Source organism: Telopea speciosissima, chromosome 7, assembly GCF_018873765.1.
Source record: "Telopea speciosissima isolate NSW1024214 ecotype Mountain lineage chromosome 7, Tspe_v1, whole genome shotgun sequence".
Taxonomy (NCBI): domain Eukaryota; kingdom Viridiplantae; phylum Streptophyta; class Magnoliopsida; order Proteales; family Proteaceae; genus Telopea; species Telopea speciosissima.
Genome location: NC_057922.1, coordinates 21,656,605 through 21,684,091, shown reverse-complemented (window position 1 = coordinate 21,684,091; position 27,487 = coordinate 21,656,605). Strand labels below are relative to the sequence as shown.

Here is a 27,487-nt window from a genome sequence, read left to right as displayed (position 1 = left end):
AGGTGCAGTTTTATGAAAAGAAAATTATAAATATAGCCATTTTTGTTTTGTTGTAAGTTGTAACATTTTCCCTGCAATTTACAAGAAATTTTTCCTTTTTTTCACCTTTTTTACATGGAAACAAATGGAGCAAATTCATTCATTAGGTCTACCACCCCCCCCCCCCCCAACAACCCCACCCCACAAAAAAAATAAAAATAAAAATGGTAGAATCAAAATTCAAAGGCAGCATATCTCAAATCAGTCCAATTATTATGAAGTGTTGCTAATTACAGCCAACTAAAAATTTTCTTATTGGTATAAGCCTAATAATTATTGTTACATGCTATCATTCCTCAAAGAAAGAGAGAGAAGAAATCAATTTATCATCTCAGGCTGGATCTTTGTTGTACAGGTATGATTAGAGCCTAATTTTTGTCTATGTACTGGGCTGAGCAAGAAATGGTTTGAACGTCATTAGCAGTCCAATCCCCACGATCACATTTAGTATAAAGAAAACCATATGGTCACCTGCATGCATCTCAATAAAGTAAGAGTCCTAGAAAGCAAAGTATGTAGAGAGGATCATGATTAACCACACCAAATTTAGCATATCTTGACTGATTTCCCTGGTTCATTGCTTACATAGCATTTATGATGACACTTAAACTCACTTCATCAAAAAAAAAAAACAGATAACTCACTTCTTTGTGCCTGACTAACAACTTATAAAACAGGGAATCCAAAAATTTAAATGGTCCTTACAAAATTAGACAATACGTTAAAAGTTAGATTGTTTCCCATGCTGCCAGTGTGGGAAGAATAGGAGAGAGAAAAAAAAGAAAAGAAAAAAACCATGTGAGAAGAAAATTGCATTCTGGCAGCATAGCAATCTTTTTCCCTACCTATAAGACCCAAACTTCCCAAGGTTTACATTTTGTTCAATAATTCGAAGGACTAGAAAGGATTGAGGAACCTAACCTAAAAAAGAGTAATTCTGTGCACGGTCTTATCTCCCTCTCACAACAGTAGGGGTGGAAACGACGACACTCCTCCTACTTGATGCCTCGTAACCCGCCCTGCCTAATGCGGCAGTGCATGAAAATCTTTTTAAAAGTGAAGATGGTAAAATACTAATAAGAGAGGACATTAGGGAGAGATGGAAAAATTATTTCTACAATCTACTAAATGAAGACATTTCGAGTAAGAGTGTCTCAGAAGATTGCCTTACCCATCAAGACACCACATGTCGTATATACGGAAAATTAGGGTGTTTGAAGTCAGAGAAACTTTAAGGACAATGAAAGTAGGCAAGACATCGGACCCATACAAAGTCCCAATAGAAGTGTGGAAGCGTTTAGGATTATGTCGTTTATCTTGGCTAACTAAGTTGTTTAATAAGATTATGAGCATAAGGAAAATGCCAAATAAATGGAGGAGAAGCATTGTGGTTCCGATTTACAAAAATAAAGGTGATATTCAGAGCTGCAATAACTATAGAAGCATAAAATTAATGAGTCATACTATGAAATTATGGGGGTTTATTGAACCCACCTAAGACAAGAAACTACTATTACGGAGAACTAGTTTTGTTTCATGCCAGGAAGATTTACGACATAAGCTATTTACTTATTTAGGAGACTCATGGAAAGCTTTAGAGATTGTAAGAAGGATCTCCATATGGTCTTTACTGACCTAGAAAAAGCTAATGCCAGAGTTCCTAGAAAGTTAATCTAAAAAGTACTTGAGAAGAGGTGTTTCAAGTAAACATGTGGACATAATTAAAGGTACGTATGCTGGACTAGTGTAAGAATTGTGTGTGTGGGGGGGGGGTCTAGGTAGTGAATTCACAATTACAATTGGGTAATATCAAGGATTAACTTTAAGCCCTTATTTGTTTGCGGTTATTATGGATGATTAACCAGAGACATTCAAGATGACGTTCCTTGGAGTATGCTTTTTGCTGATAATATTGTTTTGGTGAATGAGACAAAAGCAGGGATTAATGTCAAGTTGGAGTTATGGAGATTAACCTTAGAATCAAAAGGTTTTAAGACAAGTAGAATGAAGACGGAGTATATGGTGTGTAACTTCATTTACACTAGGACGAATAATGAGGTGGTAAAAATTGATGAGAGGGAGATTCTGCAAAGAGATTAATTAGGTATTTGAGTTCAATCATAAATAAAGAAGATGATATAGAGGATGACGTTTCACAGAGAATTAAAATTGGATGGATGAAATGGAGAGGTGCGTTTGGAGTATTGTGTGATCGATGTATTCATTTAAAAAATACAAGAAAATTTCATATGATAGTCACACAAGCGACTATGATGTATGGTGTGGAATGTTGGGTAGTTAAGAAGCATCATGTAGAAAAACTCCAAGTGTAGCGGAGATGAGGATGTTGAGATGGATGTGTGGCAAAACTAAGAAGGATAAAGGTAAGGAATGCTCATATTAGAGCTATTTTGGGAGTAGCTCTAATACATGATAAGCTATGAGAAAGCCATTTAAGATGGCATGACTAGGTTCAATGGAGGCCTTTAGACGCTCGTCACGCTCTAATATGGAGCAGTGATTTGATTTAGATTGAAGGTACTAAAAGAGCCAAGGACAGACCTAAAATGACCCTAGGAAAAGTGGTGAGGAAAGACATGCATACTTTAGGCCTTGTATCAAGTATGATCTCGAATAGAGCTGATTGGAGGGGGCAAGGATCCATGTAGCCGACCCCATTTAGTTGGGATAAGGCTGAGTTGTTGTTGTTATATATATATATAGATATATATGGGAATAACTTGTCAGCAAAGTGGTGAACTGAGAAGTTATAACCTTCTTTTAATTTCCCCTTGTCTTATTCCCAAAAGTTATTTAATGCACTATTTAATGCAGGGGTAAAAAAGGGTTTTCAAAAAATTTAGCTCTAAACACTATGGGAGAGGGATATGCACACCACCCGCATTCGGTAAGGCTAGTGGGCTACACCAATAGGGGCATGGGACGGGGAATCATACTGGAGGGGCAGGGGAGTCATTTCAAAGGGGAAGAGGGAAATAGACCCAGCGGGCGCTAGCTTGCAGTATACCGACAGTGTGCCCAGCCTTTTCCCTATATATTATGTCTGCATTCCTATGTGTATTTGTTACATATTAAATGTCTTCACTTAGCAGGTACACGTCCCCATATAGGGTCAGACAAAGAATGCAGCCTTCTTAAGTCAATGTAGAAAAGGCTTAGCTGTCTGCACATTCACCTTTAAGATGTGCAACGGGTTTCTGGGCATACACTTCCAGCCCCTTAGAAACACTGGTGCACACATATACGTTCGAAAACTTTTCTTATGTTCTATCAAATGGGAAGCAGGATGCCATGTTTAGGATTTCTATTAAATATGGCTGCATACCTGGCAGGAAGGAAGCCCCTTGACGGTTTTGCGCCCAAGAAAAGCTGAAATATGCAAGTCATGAATTATTAAAAGATTAAACTAACAAAAGATTTAATTGCATGCTCTATTGCCAAAAGGTTAAGCTGGTACGATAAATTAAAGTTTCAGAACTACATCAGGGTCATAACGTACTTTTTATTTTTTATAATTGAAAACAAGATACTATGTAGTCAGATATAGCATGAAGTATCAGAGTAATGTGAAAAGAGGCATAGACAGGGTCCTTCTCTAGAGAAAGGGAGGGGGGGATGGTGCAGCATGACGCACTCGTGCACAATGTATATTGTTCAAGGTCAACCTGGTTCAACTGTCCGGTCAGTTGAAGTTTTAAAATTATGCGAAAATATCCCACTCTACGATTGGCCCACTACTAATACATGCGCTGACTTCCATTACAAAATAGGGATCTTAAATTGACACTCATAATAAGTGGACTAGATCCACCATTAGATGGGATTCATAACCATTTTAAAATATAAACAAAAGTGGCACAAAAAAAAAAAGCAGTGACTCTGCTTTTCTCCAATTTTAAATAAAAACAACATGAAAGGTATCCAAACAACTCTTCAATAAACAGTATCAATAGATATTTCCATATTTCTAAACTTCAAACACTCATTTTATTGAAATATATTACACTTGGTTGATCCAAAAGATACCAGATCTATCCGACAATCTGAATTGGCCATAGAAATCCATAACAAGGCTCAAATAAAGCAGCCTAGCCAATTAGTCTAATAACACCTTCCTAATAGCTTTCTCCATGTAGTCATTTCAATTTCATCATATAAAATTTCTAGAATACATTAAATCATAAAAAGAGATACAAATAAACTATATATTCTTTTTTATTGACGGAAAATTTATATAAATCGTAGTAGTGTATATAGAGGAGTAAATAATTGGGCTGGGCAGGGAGGGTAGGGTGCCATGGGGTCCCCACATGGTATGACATCCAACACCACTAACACTCTCAATCAGAGGTTTTTCAAGATTTTAGGGCCGGGGGTGGGGGCTCTACCCTCAAATATAATTAAGCATTTACGGATACTAATCTGGCCAAAACTAGTTACATTGTCAGGACTATGCCATTGACTTTAACTGTACATAGAAGTATTACAATGGACTCTAGTAATCCAGGCACCTTTTGAACTGTTAGAGTTCATGTAATAAGGTTACTTTGAGTAATTATTATTTCATATTAGTGAATCAAATAGGGGAGAGGAAATATCTCTCTCCATTATTCGGTTGCCATCTCTTTCTCTCGTCTTCTCTTCTCCTCTTCTTACCTCCTACCTTCTCTTATCTCTTGGATTAATCTTTACACCATTTCCAACTTGGTATCAGAGCTCTCTCCAATTCTGGTTTGAGAGTCGTTCTACAAGCTCACTGTCTTCTCTCCCTCTCTTGGAACCCTAGGTTATAAAGGGGTTCCAAGGAAGCGTCTGCTATGTGAAAACATTGAAGGAATCATGCCATATGTTTTGATGAAGACACCAAGATAGGTATTCAGGTGAAACTATTTGAATCTCAAATCAACAAAGGAATGTTCAGACTGGGTTACCGCCAGCCCCTGAGTTCATAGTTTGTCTCTCCTTCATCCTACATTTGTTGAAGTTCAATCTTGGCTCATTGGAGTCACCCTAGGCTCCCCTTTCAAGCCCCCAAAAGCCTGGTTGCGAAAGAAGAAAGCTCAGGGTCTGCAACTCATATTTATGCTGCTGCTACAGTACCACCAGCTTCTCCCTTATTCCACCATATTTTGCAGTGGGGGCAGGCTTGTTAGAATCTCCAAAGAGGCACCCTTTGGAGTCCCTAGGGACTCGGTTTGTGATATGGAATGGTTGAAGAACATAGCTCACTTCTTTACAGCTTCACAGGTACCACCCCCTTCTGGTTTACTTCTCTGTTTCATCTTTACAGCCTTGTGGTGTGTTGAATACTTGCTGTTGGTCGAAGCAGTACCTTATTTGAGTGTTACTGATTATTATGGAATGAAGCTAAAGTGCAAATGGTGCATTTGATTCAGTTATTTTCAAGAAACTGTTGTTTGTTTGCTTGCTGGTGGTGGATTTGATTACTGGTTTGTTTCTGCTTTTGGGTTGAGTATACTCCCCTTTTGGTTTGGGTATCATCCCCACTTTCTACGTGTGTTCTTACATTATGTCAGAAGTCAGAAGAAGGGGCCAACGGCCACCCCGGGGGAATGACAAGGATAAATTCAGTTGTGATCACTGTGGGGAATCTGGGCACACTAGAGAGAGTTGTTGGATGCTTCATGGCAGTCCCCCTGGAATGCATGGCTGCAGGAGAGGGGGAGCCATCGCACATACTATGATGACTGAGGTTGAACCTATGTGATATCTATCTAGACTACAAACAAACACTAGTTCCTTCACTCAGGATGATGTTGCAGCATTTAGTAGGGTTATCTCATATCTGGATAGCTCTTCTTCTACACCTACAGTGCAAGATTCTTCAGCTTCCACCTTACAGGCCTCTACATCTGCTTCTTCCACTACTCCTTTGTGGGTCATTGACTCCGGAGCCACTGACCATCTGAGCGGCATATCCCAATGTTATGACTCCTCCTCTATTTGTTTTGGTAAGGAAAAGGTTAGGATCGTTGATGGTTCTCTTTCTTCTATCTTTGGTAAGGGTAGTGTCCGCGTTACTTCTTCTATTTCCCTTGACTCCGTTCTTCATCTTTCTAAGTTTAACACTAACCACTTATCTATGAGCCACCTAACCAAATCCTTGAATTGTTGTATCACTGTTTTTTTCTCCCATCTCATTGTGTTTTTCAGGATTTGGTGACAAAGAGGATTATTGGCAGTGGACGTCACGAACAAGGACTCTATCTTCTTGACCCAGGGACATCCCCCTTACCTACTGCTCAGTCTTACGCATGTGGGCGTAATGACAACAGTAGTACAATACTGTTGACTCTGTGATGTTGTAGCATCAACATTTGATCCACCCTTCTTTCGGTGTTATGAGGACAAAATTGCCACACTAGTTTTCTTCCATTTCTTCTTCCCATGTGTTTCAGTGTGAACCCTGTTTGTTTGCCAAACATTGTCGTTCTCCTTATCCTTATCATGGTTATTGATGCAGGTGCACTGCCTTGGACCGACCCAAACCTATGTAGGTATCCATATGAAGATGAACCGGGTCCAACTGGGTCTTTGGGTTCAGTAGGGTATTTAATTTATTTATTTAATAGGGTTTTTATTAGTGAGTTTATCATGTAATTTTTCTGTTTTAGTTTTAATAGGTTATTTAAAGGTAAGAGTCTATTTAGGATTTTTTTTTTACGTTATGAGTCCATTAGAGTTGAGGTTAATTTCAGTTTTAGAGTTTAATTAGGAGTCCTTTAATTGTTTTTCTTTTAAATATCAGTGTAATCAAACAATAATCAGATTTGAATGAATGAAATTATTTGAGTTGGAGTTTCATGTTTGTGGAGCCAATGGAGGCCGTGTAGCCTTCCTCCCCCCTTTCTGTGCGATTTCTTCTCTCTCTCTCTCTCTCTCTCTTCTTCTTCTTCAACGAATTTTCTGCTGCTCTGTTATAGATGGTAGTAGCAGACCCATAAATTCTGGTTCGATCTCCTCCTTCTCAAGCTCTTGTTCCTCGGGCTTTAAGGTTAAGATTCCCCACCTTAGGGGGACTCAAACCCCAAGTGCTTTTTCCGTAAGTCTACCTCTGCTATGAGACTTGACTCCTTGAAGGACCCTGCAACTGTGATGTCGTCAGATGTGATTTCAGGGCTCTAAATACTTGAGTGAAGCTTTCTGTTTGTAGGAACTACCACCTGGGTTTAACAGGGCATAGGATTGCGACTCTACATCTGCAATTTTTAGGCCAAACAAAGACCTGTCATGGATTTTCTATCGATTTGAGTTTCTTCTTTCCGCTGGGTGTTTGTTTGTGACTGAATATTGCACAAACAAAATGGGTAGAAATTTTTAGGGCAAACAAAGACCTCCAACTTTGAATATTGCAAAAATCTTCCAACAATGCAACAAATCATCACTTCTAATGCATTCCTCTATTGCCCAAATACTTGTTCCAACCTTGTACGAGAGTGTTTGGTAAAGAAATCACCAAAAAAAAAAAAAATTTTGGAGACTTCTCTGGCAGAACTGATGAAACAAACAAAGGGTAGAAATTTTGACCCATTTCGTTTGAAACTATGTTTTTAAGGTTAAAGCAAAGTAACCTTTCGACCGAAATATCGGCAAAACGAATTATCAGACTGAAATTTAGACATTCTATGTATCACATAGCATTTCATTTCGAAATCTGTCGAAACCTACATATTTTGCGAAATTTCATGAAATATCAGTAAAATCTTGAACTATACATCACCAACTTGTACTTTCAGGAGATTGTTCACTTGCATGGTGCGCCAGTGCATCATTTCTAACAGGGACAGGAAATTTATTAGTCATTTTTGAAGTATCTATGGATGAGGCTAAGCATTACACTCAATTTCCGTTCAGCCTATCACCCTCAAACAGATGGAAAAACTGAGGTTGTCAACACGGCCCTTGGTAATTTGATTTGAAGTCTTGTGGGCAACAACATCAAGCAATGGGACGTGATTCTATCACAAGCTGAATTTTCCTACAGCAGGTCAAGAATCTGACAACAAAGAAGAGCCATTCTGAGATTGTTTATGGAACAAATCCAAAATGTTCTTGACATAGGTCCAACAATTCTCAAGGGGCATGTGCACTTCGAGGTGGAAGAATTTTCTGATTCTATTCAAGCTACACGAGGAAATGCTTAAGCAAATAGAGAACAGTAATGCCAAGTACAAAGCAGATGTTGACAAGTATTGCCAGAAGGCGGAGTTCGAGGTTGAAGGTTATGTATCAGCTGTGCTCATTAAAGATAGATTCCTAAAAGATGCATTCAATAGGCTTAGTGCAAAGAAGATTGGTTTGTGCGAGATTGTGGAGAATGTTAACGACAATATGTATCGACTGACTGTCACATTTCCACTTTTGATGTGTTCAATGTCAAGCACTTAGTTCCCTATTATGGTGACATATCCTCGGAAAATATGGACTAGAAATCCAAGGTGAATTCTCTTCAACCTGGAGGGACTGATGTGAACCAAGTAACTGAATTGTTTTACCAGGAAACAGAGCATCAAGTGTAATAGAGAAGAAGGAAGAATATAGCAATATTAGCCAAATTGATAGCAATTATTCAACTGGTTGGAGTTGTTGATGATGTAGGACTGTTAGGAGAAGATTCAAAGTTGGAGCGAGAGATGTGACTGGCTATCAATTTTTCAGTGCCAGTCAAGTTTATAACTTTATTTACTGTTTTGTCCTTTGAAGCCATAGTTGTCACGGCGACTAGGTGACAAGACGCCCACTTAGGCATCACCGAGGCACCCTAGGTGTACAATATATGACTATATATAATATAACAATGATAATATTAGATAATTACAATTATATGCAACATAGAAGTCATATCAATGCAATATGATATAATTATACTAGTAATGACCTAGTGTGAGAAAACCAACATATAATAAAAAAGCATAGGATATAATATAAGCATATTCATCAAAAAACAGAGCAACAAACACAAAATAAATGTAAATTCGTGAAGTGTCAACAAGGTGTGATGTTGCCTTGGACCCAAGAAAGAGTCTGGATGCCTAGGCGACGTCTTGACAACTATGTTTGTAGCAGACCTGAACAGTGAATGGAGCAGAACAGAGAAAAGAGAGAAGAAAAAGAAGTGATCGACCAGAGAAAAAACTCCCCATCGATCATATTAGCTCCAATATGTCTCTGAACAGGTTTGTTCCTAATCAAATAACAATGAAACAGAAATGAATTAGAAGGAAATTCAAGGGGGCACTTACATTGCACCTCCTACGGCTGGACCAACTGCTTTGAAAAGAGACATTGCAGTCAGAGAGATTCCATTTGCAGCACCTCTTTGATGTTGAGTCTGTTGTAATGTAATAATTCAAATAATCATCCAGCACCCAAAAATTTAGTGTTCTAAATGTTCCAGAGGAGAATTTCAAGACAAACAAAATCAAGGGATATGAAAGAAGGGGAAAATTACCACTGCATTATTTTGCAGGACGAACAATCCTGTCGTAATGGACACCTAATTACATTTTAAAAGAATCATTTATAAGAGAAACATTAAATAACAAAAGAAAAAAAAAATGCATATTCCATACTTTTCGGAATCCAGTAATAAATGAATTGAATTTCTCAAAGAGTGCATGCATTACATAATCAGGTTTCATGTATGCATATGTAAGTTACTAAGTTTGCATGCTTATATGTGTATCAGCCAATATGTATCAGTATTGGGAGGGACTGATATGATAATGCTACTAACCAGATGTGATACCAAAAAAAAAAAAAAAAGTATCTTAACGGTATCGAGTCTATCGACCATATTGGGTTAATACGACCCAATACAGGTCGAGACCTCGATATGCTACTTAAAACCTGCAAAACAGATAATGTGAGTGAAATACAAAACCATGAGCAACTTTCTACCTTCGAAACATGTTTTTCTCTTCGATCTGAGTTGGGGAAACTCATATACCATAAAAAATGACACTAATCCAAGAAATTTCAACAAATATATGGATTTACGGTGATCAAATCAAGGATTGAACTCTATCCAGTATGCTACATCTCTTAAAATCACCCTCTCGATACGCTGACCAAAAACAATACTTTACACCTTGCTAACAATACTTATGTGAACGCCCAAAATGATGAAGTTATAGTATCAAGGTGGGAATCAAAACATCAAACATTGCATGTATCGGTGGTCGCAAATGGAAAATGTGGACTACAAGGAAAAGGTTAATAGGAGGAACGAGTTCCTTAGCTTAAGGGTTGGCAGCTGTATTAGACTTCTCCCATTATCTATTCGGCAATCCAACTATTTTTCAAAACATTGACCTTTGATATCGATATTCTGTTTAGAAAGAAACTTGTAAAAGGACAGAATTGGAAATACTAGTGCACCAAACTTGGGTGCTAGAAAACCTTCCATATGTTAGTTATATCAGCTCGTTCCACTAAGCCTGGAGAAAATGGCGGTTCATTAACCCTCCCCTCCACAACCTCCCCAACCCCCACCCCAAAATGGTATTTTAACTAAAATATGGAAGAGGACAATTGACACAAAATTAACGAAACTCGTTCTAATGCAAGCTTCACATTTTTTCCCCATTTCCTAATAAAACTTGTGTCCATCGCTTTCTTCCATTTCTTAACACAAACCATTTTTACCCTCTTTCTCACCCCCATAGTTGTCAAGGCGTCACCTAGGCATCCAGGCGCCTTGGTCATCTAGGTGTCACCTTGACTCCTCCTTGGTGTCACCTTGATTTGTTCTGTCCTCCAACGCCTATGGTTGCCTCGACGCCATGACAACTATGCTCACAACATGTGATGCTTGGATTGGGTTGAAAATTTTACATGCAGATATGGGGGCAATGGGGCCTATCTTTACATCATATTTGTCCACCAAGCAGGCTGTCACTTGGCAACAATGAGTGGGCCATTGCGCCACGCCCATACTCCTACTATCTTCAAAATTTGAGTACTTCAGTACTTAAAACGTAAAACAAAAGCACTTTATTTATTGATCATTTATGGATATAAAGGTATAAAAAAAAATGTATGGTTATGATGTTGACATGTGCATTGAATTATCAAAAAAAAACATATCTGAGTACCTAATGATTCAGAAATCAGAAGCTGTAATACTCATTCTATAGAAATTAGTCAACCTGGTCATAGAACCAGGGCTGTGCCTCTTTCCTCTTACTTTAATCTGTCACTTTTATCTTTCACTTTTCTTTTATTTTCCATCGTTCATTTGTCATTTTTCAATTTTCACTTCTCATTTCCCATCACTCTTGTACATCTCTTCACTCCATTATTTTGTCTAGACCTCAGTTTTACCTACTTTGTTTGATTTAGAATCATGTAGCCGATCCCATTAAGCTGGGATAAGGCTGAGTTTGTTGTTGGTCATAGAACCATGAGGGTTCAATTGTGTAGTGTTTCATTTTTGAAAAACAGAAACAATAAACAAGGCTCCATAGAACCCTTTTCTGGGATTCTATTTCAATTAAAATTCTGTAATTTGAATAACTGACTTTAAGGGGGTCCAACAATAATGGGAGCTTGGGAGATATAGACATGGTCAATCCAGATGGTTTCCCATCCAGTGGAAATATGGTTGGCCCCATGATCCCTCCTCCAAGCAGCTGCAAGAGAGAGGAACCTCCAAAGGAATATGGATGAGCCACAGAAGACATCTGTTTTCTCTTTGTTTCTTCTGTTTTTTTCTCTCTCCCAGTCCACCCACCCCCATTTTTAGATATAAGTCTAAATAATATTCTACTTACAGAAAAAGCATTCTTCAACAGAGATGCACATGTTATCAAAATCGCAAGGCCAGACCCAGATAGCATGGCTATGAAGGGGTAACTTGACAGCAACGGTATGGATAACACCTTCAAGAGAAGCACCGACCAAACATTTGTTAACAAATAGCACACTTTAAACTTTGAATTAGTTCATTAAGAAATATTACAAAGAAAATCAAGAGATTGGCATAGAAGACATACCGCTAAAATGCGACACACGATCATGGGACCAAGAACATTTGCAACCGATGGATATATGAAAAGTTGAAATATTAAAAGCCCAAATCCTGATAGTTGCATTAGTGGTCAGATAATTCATCAACCCATACACACAAGCATGTACATAGGAGGGCATGAAAGGACTTCTATGCAAAAGCGGTTTCCTTTTTTATAAAATATGTACTAGTTTTAAATTCCTTTTAATCATCCACAACCAACTTTAATCACTTGCAATCCAAAAGTAACCACCAAATACAGAGAGTTATAAGTTACAACACGTGAATCTGCACTCAGATGTTACTGTTTTCAGTTATCTGCTTCTGCAGATATTGCTTGCTGGCAGATCCATGACAACAATTGTATGAATACTGGACATTATTATTTTCGGAACTCATACGTCTCATAAATCAATAAACATGTATCTTCATGGGGACTCAGCAGTAAATAAAAAAATCAATACACTGAAAACACTAGGACAATGGACCACAATTCCATCTTTTAGGTTGAATTTTCCTACAATGAGGTAGAGCAACCTAAGGGTTCAAATCCCTAGAGCTTAAGTACAAGGAAGAGGTGGTGGGAAAGGATTGTCTGATCAGAGGCTGAGAAATAGAGGAAATTAGGGAAGGTAATAAGAAAAAAATTGCAAATACGGGATTGTGAACAGATACATGTGAAAACTCAAACTCAATTAGGCCTTATGCCAACTAAATGGGATTTTTTGCAGGGATCTTGTCCTCTATTCAACTCTACTTAGAGCTCAACTTCTTGTCAACCCTACATGCGTGTCTTTTCTTACCACTTATCCCAAAGTCATTTAGGCCTGTCCCTTGCTCTTTTAGCTCTTATAACCTGAATCTTATAAGTCTTCCTCACTGGTGCATCCAGAGATCTTTGTTAGGCATCACCATGTCACATCTCAAACGAATTTCTCTCAACGTGTCATGTATCAGATCTACTTCTAAATTCCTAAACTACCTCTAATTTATTCATTCAATTATTTTATTTTTCTAGTTTTACCACCATCAATCTTAACATCCTTAACTCATCTACACTAATTCGATTTATGTGTTGTATATTTGTGAAAACCATATATTAATAACTTAAAAGAGAGAACAAGGTAGAAATGATGTGGGAGCATCCCTTAAAGAAATATCAATGGCTCGTATAAGCTTTGTAAACCACTGAACTGGTCTTTCCTGTTTTGGAGATTATAGGAAAGTAGTTATTTTTGTCACTCTTAGTTAGGCTTTTTTTGCTGTAAAAACTCATCCTTTTAGCATGATTTTGGTGTCATGTAATAGCTTATTTAGTAAGATTAGGATTCGTACTATATTTCGAATCTTATGACCAGCTTTCTAAAGGAGAGTCAATCTATGATGGGATTACTACTACGGAAGTTGGAGCCTGGTTATTTTCTAGGTAAAGCACTGTAAACACCATATTTCGAGTCCAATTGTTTAGTTTTTGGTTGTGTTTCAGGGAACGGTTAACTTCCTTGTGATTTTATGGGACCCAAGCCTTGTTCACAGTGACCAAGCTCCTATCTCAGTTTCTTTTATTTCTGTCTATTGTTTTATTTGGGCTCATTACCACAGGTTTTTTAAATTTACCTGCATCAAGAAACAGATGAGAGTGGAAGAAAAATAAAGTGAAGGAGAAGAGAGAAGGAAAACATATTTACATAAGAGAGACAGAGAGAGAATCCTTGAAATCCCAACCGACTCATATGAGTACATCTCACAAACAATCAAGTTTCTTCATTTCATTCTACCCCTTCTTACCCAAGAAGCTAATTAGTCGCTTGCTTGAGAAGTTAAAAGGTAGCTTTTCCAATATGCTAAGAATGCAATGCTATTAAGCTCTCTCACTTGGCCTTTGCAGACGATCTCAAAATTTTCTCCAAGGCTTCATTGTCGTCCATTGAAGCTATTATGGGTTGTCTTCAACAGTTTAAATCTCTCTCGGGCCTCTGCATCAATCCTAGGAAATCTCTCTTATTCCTAGCCAGGGTTTCTGAGGTTGAAAAAGCAGCTTTGGCGGAGAAATCAGGGTTTTCCATTGGTCTCCTTCTTGTCAAATATCTGGGTCTTCCATTGATCCCAGCAAGGCTCTCTGCCCACCACTGTACCCATGCAGATCAACTGGTCCTCATCAAATCAGTCACGCAATCTTCTTATATATACTAGTCGGTTATCTTTGGTCTTCCTCTAGCAACCATCAAGTCTCTAATGGATGCCTTCCTCTAGAAAGGAAATGACTCCTCCAGATTCCTTCACCCCAATAGATGGGCTTCTGTTTGCCTTCCCAAGGAGGAGGGAGAGCTGGGCCTAAGAGGAATCAAAGATGTTAATTCAGCTGGAATCACCAAGTTGATATGGAAAGCTTGTAAACAAGGAGAAATGTATCTGGGTAGATTGGGTTTACTCTAGGCTGCTTCATTCTGACTCCATTTGGATGGTCTCGCCCTCGTCTGATGTTTCTTGGGTGTGGCACAAGATCCTGGCTCTTCGTCCTGCTGTCTTCAGAGCCATCCATTCCCATATTGATGATGGGGCCTCCACCAAACTTTGGCTGGACCACAGGCACCCCATGGGAGTTCTCCTTCACATTGTCTCCCCTAGAGCTATCTATAACTCTGGTCTCTCCAAGCAGGCCACGGTTACTAACATCATTCATCTTGATGATTGGGCCCCTCCAATATCAGCACTCCCAACGCTTACTGATGTATGGAATGCTTTGCCCTCTATCCATATAAGATCCTCTGGGAGGGGAGATCGAGTAGTCTGGTCCCCTTCTAACTCTGGTTCCTTCAATTCCAAGGCGGCTTGGGATTTCATCTGATCTAGAGGCTCTTTATCTCCTTGGCAGAAGCTTCTTTGGTTCAAACACCACATTCCTCGGCATTGTTTTACGGCCTGGCGGGTCTTCACTAACTGCCTTCCAACGCAGTCCATCCTTCTTCATTGGCAGATGTCTATCTCCTATTTGTGCTGCCTCTGCTGGAATGTAATCAAAGATATCAGCCATCTATTTTTTGAGTGCCCCTTCTCGTCCTCTGTTTGGAAAGGCATCCTTGCTAAGTGCTGGCACTGAAGACGCAGAATCCTTCCTTTTGCAAGGGAGGAGATCTGGATGGAAGCTAGCCTTCTGTGCTGCTATTAATCAGATTTGGATGGAGCAAAATATCAGGAAATGGACCTCCAACTCCCGATCTCTTCGCCAGATTTGGGATTCCATTTCTTTTGACATTAAATCCAAGCTTTCAGCTATCCCCATTTCTTGTATTGACTCTCCAAGGAACATGCATATTGTTGTCTCCTGGGGTCTTCCTCTCTCCTCCATCCAGGCCTCTCCTTGAGGCCTTCTTGTGTATTTGTGCATTTTTATTTCCTCTCTCCCTCTTTTGGGGGCTTCGCCAGATTTGGGATTCCATTTCTTTTGAAATTAAATCCAAGCTTTCAGCTATCCCCATTTCTTGTATTGACTCTCCAAGGAACATGCATATTGTTGTCTCCTGGGGTCTTCCTCTCTCCTCCATCCAGGCCTCTCCTTGAGGCCTTCTTGTGTATTTGTGCATTTTTATTTCCTCTCTCCCTCTTTTGGGGGCTGTTGTAGTCCTCGTTCTCTTTGGTAATGAATTATTTATTCACCCAAAAAATAATGCTAAGAAGTAGCTTGATGAAAAATTTATTTGTTTTTTAAGCACTTAGAGAACAAAACAAACAATAAAAATGTACCCTAAAAAGAACAAAATTATAAATTTACAACTGTAACTTGCTTTACAACATATTCTTCTTAAAGAACTTAGGGTGAAATTTAACATCCCAATAAGTTTGTATTGTGACAATAAAACAGAAAATAGCATTTCAAAGAGCCCAATCCAGTATGACAGGACAAAACTTATTGAGGTTGATAGACATTTCATCAAGGAGACATTAGATTCCAGTCTAAGTTGCACACTTTTTGTCAACACTCAAAAACAGCTTATGGATATTATAACAGAAGGAATAAATAGTGTGCAATTTCCCTGTATTTTGAGCAAGTTGGGCATGCATTACATTCATGCACCAATTTGAGGGGGCGTTGGTATTTTGGTCTTTTTAGTAGTGTTGTACTATAAGACTCGGAGACTGAGTTCGTACTTTGAAACTCATTTTGAGCCATTTTTTGAGAACTTCCTCTTTTTCTCTTTTCTTCTCCTCTCCTCACATTCCTTTCTTTCTTGGTTGATTGCTCAAATGATCACCTCCAACCCTTTTCAATTCTATCCTCACTTCCAAAGCCTTCAATTCTGCTCTTGTAGAATCTCCTTAACCAATTGGACTACTGAAAGCCCCCAAAACATATCTATCCCACCGTCTAATAACACCTCCAGTAGTCAATGAACCAGGATTTTGGACCATATGTAGTTTTAACCTCATCCATCCATGCAAATATCAAAGGGCCCAAATCCCGAAACAGCATGTTAGAAGCCCTGTAGAACTGAATGCTTGAGTGATTCATAGAGATCACCAAGCCCTTTTATTTATAGTGAAGAGAATTACAATGATTTAGACTAGAACTAGGAAAGACCTCCCTAGGCGATTCTAATTAGGAATACTAAATAGATTGACTAGGAGGGGGAAAAGGGGAAAATACCAAATATACCCCTATCAGGTATAGCTACAGAATTTAACACAGCATATCTGCTGGGTTGCTGAAGTGGCTGATCTATTGCATCTTATTAGCAGTTCTTCAGTGGGCATTCTCACACCCGACTGGAAGATTTGGAAGAATGGATCAGGGGAATGTTCTCAGTACAGGCATATTATGCTGTTGATGCTGAAATTATTCATTTCATATAAAGACTGTTTATCTGTATCTTAGAGGATAGAAGACCCAAACTTTTGAAGCATGAGTGCCCTTTTTTTTCAGAAGGAAATTGAAAAGGCATCTGAGTTATATACCAACATACCTGAGACTGCAAGAACTTCACCAACATCCTTAGTTGAATAGCTCAATCCTCCAAACTTTCTTGGACTGACAGCCCATAAAGAGAAGATCTGCAGAAGAAAATTTGTTTCTCAATCATAACTCAATAGCTAGAGATTTCAATGAAAAAGGTTGTCATTATGAAAGCATAAGCGCATAATGTACTTGAAAAAGAAATCTTACCACTTTCTTAGGGATGATTTTATAGGGTAGGTGATACTTCTCTTATTTTACAAGTACATACATAACAGTATATTTATTATTAAATGGTGGGAATTCCGTAAAACAACAATATAGTGATTTCCGAGCAGACACTGGTACAGCTTTAACAAGAGAAAATAAAGTGAACGTTGAAAGTTTGCTAGTTTGGGTGTTGGTGAGATCACCAAAATCCATGCAAAATGATGTAAAAATGAGGAAATCTGGGTATCATGTGCAAACCCAAATATTTTGCTGTGAAATTTCAAGAAGTGGTAATTTAAGCATAAATAAACTTCTTCTAGGAGAAATTAGAGGGGGAAATAAATAATTCCAAAATGGTTTTATGATTAAACAACCTTTGACAGCCTTCCAATGAAGGTTAGACAACTATATTAAAAATAAGGGACAAATAATTCGGAGAGGGTTCCCCACACTGCCAGTGTGGGAGGAACTGCACACCACACCAATGGGTGCCCTAAAAAAGGTATCATCCACATGAGACACTCATATTCAGAGCAGGAGAGAGAACATAATAAAATAATTCATATGATAGGGAAATTGCACTATGGCAGCATGGGGAAGTTTTTCCCTAATTAATACATTATATAAAATCAATGTTATAAAAACAAGATACATGTTCTATTCTATTGGCCTGATACAACATGCAGTAGAAATTACTTATACTGGGGGGGTGGGGTGGTTTCAAGGTAGTGAATTCCTAATTACAATTAGGTTACATCAATGATCAGCTTTAATCACTTATTTATCTGCGCTTATCATGGATGATTTAACTAGAGATATTCAAGATGAGGTTCCTTGGTGTATACTTTTTGCTAATGATATTGTTTTGGTGGATGAGACAAAAGCAGGAATAACGCCAAGTTGGAGTTATGGAGATCAACCTTGGAATTAAAAAGTTTTAAGATAAGTAGAATTTAGACGGAGTATATGGTGTGTAACTTTAGTTACACTAGGACAATTAATGAGGTGGTGAAAATTTATGAGGAGATTTTGTAAAGTGATTATTTTATGTATCTAGGCTCAATCATAAACAAAGAAGGTGATATAGAGGATGATGTTTCACAGAGCATTAAAATAGGATGTATGGAATGGAGAGGTGAGTCTGGAGTATTGAATGATCGACATATTCCTTTAAAACATAAAGGAAAATTTTATAGGGCAATCATATGAACGGCTATGATGTATGGTGCAGAATGTTGGGTAGTTAAGAAGCATCATGTACATAAATTCACTGTAGCAAAGATGAGGATATTGAGATGGATGTGTGGCAAAACTAGGAAGGATAAAGTAAGGAATGAATGAATGATCAAATTAGAGCTGGTTTGGGGAGTGGCTCTAATATATGATCAGCTATGAGAGAGTCGTTTGAGGTAGCTTGGCCATGTTCAACGGAGGCCTTCGGATGCTCCAGTACAGAGGAGTGATTTGATTCAGATTGAAGGAACTAAACGAGCCACGGGTAGACCTAAACTGATCCTATTAGAAGGGGTGAGAAAAGACATGCATAGCATAGGCCTAGTATCAAGTATGACCTCGAATAGAGCTGATTAGAGCGCAAGGATCCATGTAGCCTACCCCATTTAGTTGGGATAAGGGTGAATTGTTGTTGTATCAAAATGTGGTCATAATTGATCATACATGAGGGGAAATACAGATTCGATCCACATGTATTGTCCCAGCATTTTTTCAATAACAGCCACCACTGGTGGACTCCCCAAAAGAGCAAGTGGATTGCAAATACCTTTTACTATTAGGTCATGCTTGAGATGCTCCAGCATCATCCAAGTGATGTTGGATCATATGTTGTTGGAAGCATGTTTGCAAGAAGCAATCTGTCAACGATTAAATTCCAAGCATGCAATTTTAGTTTATCTTGGGTAAAGCATCTTTTGCTTCAGTTGTTCAGGTGTTTCTACTTAAGCAATAGAGTTGAGACATAATATACGCACTTCTTTATCAGTCTTCATAATCAGTTCCACTATTGTAAGAAAAGGATTAGTTTTATTTTCCTTGTATTCTCATTTTAATCCTTGATTCTATTGGTTTGCAGCAGATTTTGGCACCTCATTCAGTCCAGTCATTTTTGTCTGAAAATTTTAAACCAATGCCACATTACTAAGCCAATAAAGTCAAATTATGAATATTATCTCTGTATAGGTCATATCATGAAGTGATAAAAGTCAAATTATGAATATTACCTCTGTATAGGCCATATCATGAAGTGAGAAAACACCAAATACAATAATAGATGACATTAGTGGCCAATTCTTTAAGAGGCTCTCCTTAGAAGGTGGTTCTTGTTTAATTTCTTCAGATTTCTCTTTTGCATCAGACAAATTCGATGGACTCTCCATATCATCAAATGTGCAATGCCCTTCTGTATGTTCCTCATTATGCATATGCAATGTCTCCTGTGAATCCCAGAATTCATAAAACAATAAATTACAGGGAATATTCAGCTCGAATGTTCAGAATAATTTAAGATGATTCATCTAGAATTTTTTTTTTTTAAGAGTATATAGTCAAAGGAAAGTAAAGATGATTTCATATAATGCAAATTCCATAGGTTCCATGAGCAACATGACAGAAATAGAAACAAAATTTTCAAATCAAAACACCACTACAAGATAAAATGAAAATGGAATAACAGAGCCAGCGAGAAATCGCTTGAAGCGTCCTCAAAAAGCAATAATTTGGTAATCCAAATTAGAACACATAAAGTTAGGAATGGAGAGCATAATCACAAAATCATGGATTTTAGATACATGAGGGGCAGAAAATGATATTCAACAGTACATCTTCCTTATAATATAAAAAATTTCAAGAAAAAATTAGCTTTGTTGACAAAAAACTAAAAATAGGAGCCAGAACTGCTTTAATCACCCATGAAATCATTTTCTTTTCCATGGAAAGAAAATATTGCTTCACTCTGCCTACCACATGGCTCAAAATTTCAGTCGAAATTACTGAAATTTCACGAAATATGTCGGTTTGAAGAAGTCTCAAAACAAAACAGGTGTTGACTCTATAGGCATACTAGATGCCGGAATTTCGGTCTTGTTTCAAAATTTTGGTATCGTTTCAACAAAATGAAACAAAGCAATGTCAGAAATTCAACATTTTGATCCATTTCGTGAGTTTCGACAGGAAGAGAGAAAAACCCTAGATTTCATGATTTTTTGCCGAATCATCTACATTTCTTGGTGGAAGAAGGTGTTGGGAGCTACTACAACGCATCTACTCTACCATCCAGTTACGGTGGCTCCCTACATGGATCTTCACGGTATGGTGATCTATTGCCTAGGTTAGGTTACCTCCAGCATGTTGATGATACCACTCATAGGAATGTTGTGGAGGACTTCAAGCATTTTTTACAGCATTGTATGACATGGCCATCATTGAGTTACAGTTGGAAGAACGGTTGCATCAGCACCAACAATCTACTAGTGGTCTTGCTCCTCCCCGGAACTCTATGTGGTACTAGGACGGGCAGAGAGGTCCAATATGTAGCTTGTAGTCACGTACCATATAATTTGTACTTAAGTGTTTATGTAATACGTAACAGGTACCTTGTCAGTATGTCACATTAACTTGTACATAAGAAAGTTTTTATGTAATATGTAATGTTTAACATGTCGGTACGTCACATGTACCGTGTAATGTTATTGATAATTATGAAATGCTTTCCAATATTATGTTTTTAAATCTGAGCTATCTCAGCACCCTGTTCTTGAACCTTCTTATGATCACTCAATCATTCTAGAGTTTCTGATTTTGCTCCTACTCAGGTAACTAATGTTGTGCTACCCAGTTCGGATGGAGGTGACGGGAATGGATATGTCAAGTACTCGTCAACCTTACTCTTAAATTTTGAGGATATAAGGAATCCTCCAATGTGGATCTTCCAAACATCCCTGGAACTATCAAAGTTGAAGCAATGGATATGGAATCACGGTCAAGGGACCAAGTTCTCGAATAAATAAAGGAGAATTTGGTTATGGCACGAGGGAATATGAAAATTTTGGCACATATGCATTGGAAAGAAAGAAAATTCAACGAAGGTGACTCGATTTATCTGAGGCTTCAGCTCTACTGCCAAAAGTCACTTTTCTCACCAACGTAGTCACAACTCACAAGCTCTTTCCTCATTTTTATGGGTCATAGAACGCTACAACATATGTGAGTGTGGCATACAAATTAGAACCTCCAAAAGAAACTCGTATACCTCCAGTCTTCTATGTCTCAGTTCTGAAAAAAAACTAGATCACAGAATACAGGCGCAATCTCAGTTACCCTCCTTGACAAAGTAATCCCTTCATTCCCAGCCCCAGGCAACACTAGACCAGCTTGGCAGAAAATAGCTAGGATGTACTGGTACATTGGCATGGTCTCTAACCAGCAGACGTCAAGTGGAAAAATGGGATACAACAATGCTTTCTTAAATTTACCATGGACAACTGAAAATGTAGGGAGGTGGAATGATACATTTGAGAGTCTATAGTAAAAGCCATGTGTGCAGATGGGAATACTGTCAGCAGCAGATGGGATTGAAATGCTTCGAAGTGTAAATTGTATGCAACCACACAGTTAGTTCAAACTTTTAGAGCACAATTTATACCAATCTTTGAGATAATAGTGATTATAATAGGAATACTGTCAGCAGCAGATGGGATAGAAACATCCTGATAAGACTACGAATAACAATTGGATTTCCAAGTTTTAAGTGTTGTATCATGCATTTTCCATGTAAGCAAACTAACACAAAATGACATTGAACTTGATTTTGTAGATGAGCCTTAATGCTATTAGATGCTTACCATTAAAAAAAAGTCTTGAGTGAAGTAAGCAGATTAAAAGGGAAAAAAGGATGACAAAAAAGAGGATATGAACATAATGCAGTTGAGTTAGCATGGTAGGACCAGAACGACCCACTTTGGAGGCCCATGCCGAGATGCAACCGGCCCAACCCAAATTTTTAGTCCAAAGGGGCTTGGTTGAGATTGATTATGTAATCTTCTATTTATTTTTAGTTTTTTTTTTTGGGGGGGGGGGGGGGGGTAGGAGATAGATACGTAGGAAGGTAGTAGTTTCCAATGTTAAGTTTCCAGCCCAACCCAAGTTTTTAGTCCAAAGGGGCTTGATAGAGATTGACTATGTAATCTTCTATTATTTTATTTGATTTTTTTAGGGGGGGGGGGGGGGGCGGAGGGTAGGAGATAGGTTTGTTTAGTTTCCACTTTGGGTTTCCATTAATATTTTAGGAGTTTTCTTTATATTTGCATGTACTACGATGGAAATCACACATTTGAAGATTGGGATGGAATGGAATTGGTTTGAGTTGTGCCTACTGTGATGGTCGAAAGTGTTCGGCTGCCCTTCTCTTCTCTCTATTGTTTACCCTCTCCTTTTTTCTTCTTCCTTCCTTCCCTCTTCCCTTCTTCTGTTCCTGTTACTGTTCTGTCCCTCTTGTCTTCAATCTCTTGATTCTCATTCTTCTTTCCCTTCTCAATTTCTTATTATCTCTCTTGTCCTTGACGGTACTGTTAGCTTGGAAGATAACATTCCAGACCTCAAACCTTCACGGTTAGGATCAAGAGTAGAAGGCTTACTTCCTTACCCCAAAGCAACCTAACCTCTAGCCCCTTGGTCCCAACTCCCAACAACTTCCTCTGCTGGAGATTCAGATCTGGAGTCTCAGATCTCCCTACTGATATTGCCCGTTCCTGTTTCAGGTTATTATTGTTAAATTATTAGTCGATTTCAGGAACTAATGTTGGTTGAACTTAAGAGGGTTAGGTGTTACGAACCAATGGTTAAAATTTCACCTTGAAAGGAGTTGCCCCAGAGTTCTATCGATCTGTTGAATGCTGGTTCCATCGTACGACAGTGTTCAATCGAATGTTGAGGACAACCTATTGTGGTTGTCTCTTTAAAAAAAAATGAGCGTCCCAGTGAACGAGGTTCCCGCTACTACAGGGTCTGGGAGGGGCAAATGTACGCAACCTTACCCCCTGCTTAACAGGAGAGGCTGTTTACAAGTTTTGAACCCGCAACCAACAGGTTGTCTCTTTAACCCCCTTTTATCCCTATTACCGAGAGTACCCTCCCTCTGTTTCCTTATTCCACTTTGTCCTTATTTTACTTTTGATTCCAGAATCAACCCCTCCGCCACTTATATCTCTACTTCCACCTATGTACAATGCCTATTTTGTTCCTTTTCTTGATTCCACTTGTTATTTGAATTATGCAGTATCCAGGGGAGCCCATAGGATCACATTAGAAGACCATAATGGAGAAATCAATGACTTAACTATGATTCAAGAAAAACTGCACCACTGAAGTTAAGATGCATACCGGAAGCCAAAAAGTAAGAATAGTTGTTCCCGTTGCAAAGATTGATATAGCAAGGCTAGGTAATAAGTACGGAAACCTACATTGAAATAACAATTAATAAGCTGACTACAGCAATAGATTAGACCATAACAGAAAACATGGAAATTAGGAAGTAAAATGGAAAACACTAATATAAGAAGAAAAGTAGGCACAGCATTGCTTACCTTCCAAATAGAGATTCTTTAGAAAAAAAATTCGGATATTTTTCTGCTGGCTGGAAAACAAAATTTTCGAAATACCAATTAATAAGCAGACTCCAACACACACACACACACGCACGGGATGAAGAAAAAACACAGGAATATATATATATATATATATATATATATATATATATGAAAATTAATACAAAATATTTTAAAGAAAAGTGAACTGCATATCCTTCTACAGAGGGAAAGCCTGTTACGAGTAAGTGGAGAGGCTTTTTCAAAACTAGAGATTCTTATCTTATTCCATTCCAATGGCTTGACCAGTAACCAATGGCGAAAAACTCAAAAAAGAAGAATAGAAAAGAAAGACGAAAGAAAGGGTGGCATAGCAATTAATGCAATATTTATACAATGGATTGTCCTGAAAGCTAAAACTTTCCTAGTCCCCCTGACTCCTCCCGTGAGCCCAGTAGAGGAAGAAGAAAGCATCGCTGCCACCAACGTCAACTCCATGAACAACCGGCCTCTGGCTCTCTCCCCGACTGTACTTTCAGACTGCTCCCCACTGCTCACCCTGAAGAGTTTCCCAAGATCGATGCCACTGTCTCTTCTCTGCAACCTCCGTCAGCTGTCGAACCGAAGGTCTCCTCGCAAGCTTCCCTGCATTACCCAGAGGTCCCCGTCGCTGCTCCAGAAGGCTTGTCCAGCTCTTGGTCCTTGCGCCATGGCCTTTCCCAAGAAGGTAATCGTTCGTTGACTCCCCTCCCCTCCCCTTCTGTGAGTAGTCGCCATCGAAGTACCCCCCATCCTTTGGTTAACCCTCCTTCCGCATCTGATGTTGACCCTAGCCTGGCGACCTCTACAATGATCCACCCTCCGCCTGTTCCTGCAGACCATTCCTCTCTGACCTATCTCCCTTTTGTTCGACCTTCTTGTCTTCCCCCCTCCTACCTAACCCCTTTTCCCCTCTTAACCTCGATCTTCTCCCCCCCCCCCTTCACACCTTTGGCCCCACTACGACTTCTACCCCCAACCCTGTCTCTCTGGTTTCCCAAGCGAACCCTTCAACCCACCTCTTCTCCCTCTCTTCATCTTCTCCCTCTTCATCTTCGACCCAAACTCACCTCTCTTCTTTTAACCATTTCCCCCTGGGCCGACACACTGATATTCGTTCCGTCATCAAATTCCATCTTTATTTTTGTTGCCTTTTGGAAACAAGAGTTCTCCAAGAGAATGCCTCCCGCATTGTTTCTGTCATTGCCCCTTCCTAGTCTTTCCTTTTTAAATACTCTCACTGCCCCAATGGCGGCATTTGGATTCTTTAGAATCCCTCTAATCTTCGAATCTCTATCGCCTCCTTCTCCCCCCCCCCCCAATTCTTCATCTCCAAATCTCCCACCCCAACTCCCCCTCCCACTCCTTCCTTTCCCTCGTAATGGGGGAAGGGGTAAGGAAGAAAGAGAATCCAGGAAGAAAATCAGAATTGCAGGGGGAAAAGAGAAGTCGCCGTGAGCAGAAGAGGGGGGGGGGAAGGAGAGTGCACACGCACACAGCCAGAAACTCAATTCATTCTTTCCATTATTCAATTCTGTTCCCCATTCCTTCTCAAAATACAGTCTTTTAAAAACTCAAAATCAAAAAAAAATTGCAGAAAATAACTCCCTTAACAACTACTTCTACAGCAATAACTGTCCTCTAATAACTACTTCTACAGCAATAACTGAAATAAAAACTAAATGCAGGGCTAGTAGGGCTTGGGCTTGGGCCAGAGATGGTACCCCTTGGAGTATCTAATGGGGCCTGGGCTAGGGCTAGTAGGAGCAGCCCTCAAATGTCCTGCATCACATCGTCTATGCCTTCAATCATGCCTCCGATAGGGCCTCCCTGTGGGCTGACCTCGCTCTCCTTGCTCCCCAAGTTGGGTCCCGTCCCTAGTACCTTAGTGGGGACTTCAATGTGATCAGGTTCAGCCATGAGAAACTTTGGGGAAGACCCATTGACCTCCTCTCTGTCAATGCCTTCAATGATTGCCTTGAAGAGCTAGCAATGAATGATCTGAGGTGGTCGGACTCCAAATTCACTTGGCATAACAAACGTGTTGGACACTTGGACCTGACCGCATTGCGTGCAAGCTTGACAGAGCCCTTGTTAATGAAGCATGGCTTTCCTCCTTTTCCAATTCTCATGCTTCCATCCCTCTTCCCGGCATCTCAGACCATAATCCTTGCATTCTTCTCATTCAGCCCTATGTCTCTTTCGGCCTCAAGACGTTAAAATTCTTCGACATGTGGACCCCCCCCATCCCTAATTTCTCTCCATCGTCTAAGAAGCTTGGGACAACCCTGTCCCAGCACACATCCCGGAGCATCCAGCCAGCCCAGCCGTTGGATGCCCACTGGAGAAGCACCAGTGCTGGAGAGGAGCTCGATCCTATATTATAATTTATCACAGCTATTTAACTATTCTGACAAGTGGACAGATGAACAGGCATCAAGATATTCTGAAAGCCCCCTGAAACAATGGAATGACCCAGATCACTAAGGTCAATTTAAAGCTGAACACAGAAAACCTTCCCTAAGAGATGCAGTTAGATCAGCATGATAATCAGATCTACGCAATATGCTAAGTCAAAGCCGTTCATCAATCAGCTAATTCTACCTACCAAAATCTACAGAATTTCAAGTCTGCTGGTGACAAAGAAAGAATTATTAGAAATCATAATTTTCCTCAGCCTCCACAAAAGATGGTGCCCTCCATGATAATTCACTTTTCAAAAGAATTGATTAGTGGAGAACTTTCGACTTTTTAGTGCCAATATTTTGTAAGATATTACTCTACCAGAAGAGCAAGAACAGCTACTAGTACCTGTGCCAGTAAGCCTCCAAGAGCTGGACCTACAATCAAGCCTATGCCCCATGATGTGCTAACCTAAAATTGAAAGCTGAATTCAGAACATTCTACTCAAAATAATGCAGTTCAATTTTAAGAATACAAACTAAATTTGTGGAAAGAAATTTTCTTACAGTTGACAGCCCTAGAGTTTGATGCTCTTTACGGCATATTTCAGAAGCATATGCCTGGACAACAAACAAATAGAAAAGTTTAAATAATTAATGGAAAGAAAGAATGGAAAACCACAATTATTCACACCCAGAAACAAATACCTATGTTAGTTTCAACAGAACATACCCTTATTGGTCCAAGAAAACCATTCATGCTTCCAAGAAGAAACCTCATGACAACTGCCATCCAAAAGCATGTACTGAAGCCAAAGAGGGTGTTGAAAACAACCCTGAGACAGTAAATTAACCAAAAAAATATACATCAGTACCCTCAATGAACTGTCAAGAGGTTGAGAATAATAGAAAATGAAAGTCCAACTGGCACTGACATTGTAATAGTCCCTATCATTATTACACGTTTTCTACCATATCGATCAGCTACAACTCCCCAAAAGACAGAAGTCAAAGCTCTTCCAAACATAAATGCAGATCCTTAAAGGAATAAAAGGCACCATCAGTATTACTTTAAAGTACATGACTGAGAAAATATGAACAAAAATATTAAAAAATGCATATGTGAATCAAACTCACCCACATAACCTGCAAAGTAGCCAATATCTTCCTCTCTTTCCGCAACATTGAAATCTCTTAT

At 39.0% G+C, this 27,487-nt stretch overlaps 1 protein-coding gene across 2 annotated transcripts; it reads right to left on the bottom strand.

Moving 5' to 3' along the window:
• Positions 1–367: 367 nt before the first annotated feature.
• On the bottom strand, positions 368–27,487 carry LOC122667415 (protein ZINC INDUCED FACILITATOR-LIKE 1-like). Of its 2 annotated transcripts, XM_043863680.1 has the most exons (15): positions 27,427–27,487; positions 27,225–27,327; positions 27,023–27,125; positions 26,857–26,910; positions 26,699–26,761; positions 23,849–23,898; positions 23,646–23,721; positions 19,490–19,702; positions 17,053–17,140; positions 12,078–12,163; positions 11,856–11,963; positions 9,533–9,577; positions 9,324–9,412; positions 3,386–3,429; positions 368–510 (listed from the first exon to the last, which is right to left on the bottom strand). In XM_043863680.1, the coding sequence occupies exons 2-15, from the start codon at positions 27,314–27,316 to the stop codon at positions 419–421; spliced, it is 1,203 nt and encodes a 400-aa protein (XP_043719615.1). In that variant the 5' UTR covers positions 27,317–27,327; positions 27,427–27,487; the 3' UTR covers positions 368–418. The 2 variants fall into 2 exon arrangements, with proteins under 2 accessions (XP_043719615.1, XP_043719616.1); XM_043863681.1 differs by lacking the exons at positions 23,646–23,721; positions 23,849–23,898.

Bases quoted from the DNA above. Each gene is read 5' to 3' on its own strand.
- LOC122667415 (XM_043863680.1), bottom strand. From the start codon at position 27,316: ATGTTTGGAAGAGCTTTGACTTCTGTCTTTTGGGGAGTTGTAGCTGAT. The intron at 27,126-27,224 runs GTCAGTGCCAGT...TTACTGTCTCAG, and splicing joins ATGATAGGGACTATTACAAT to GGTTGTTTTCAACACCCTCT. The intron at 12,164-17,052 runs GTATGTTGGTAT...TGCAACTATCAG, and splicing joins TGAAGTTCTTGCAGTCTCAG to GATTTGGGCTTTTAATATTT.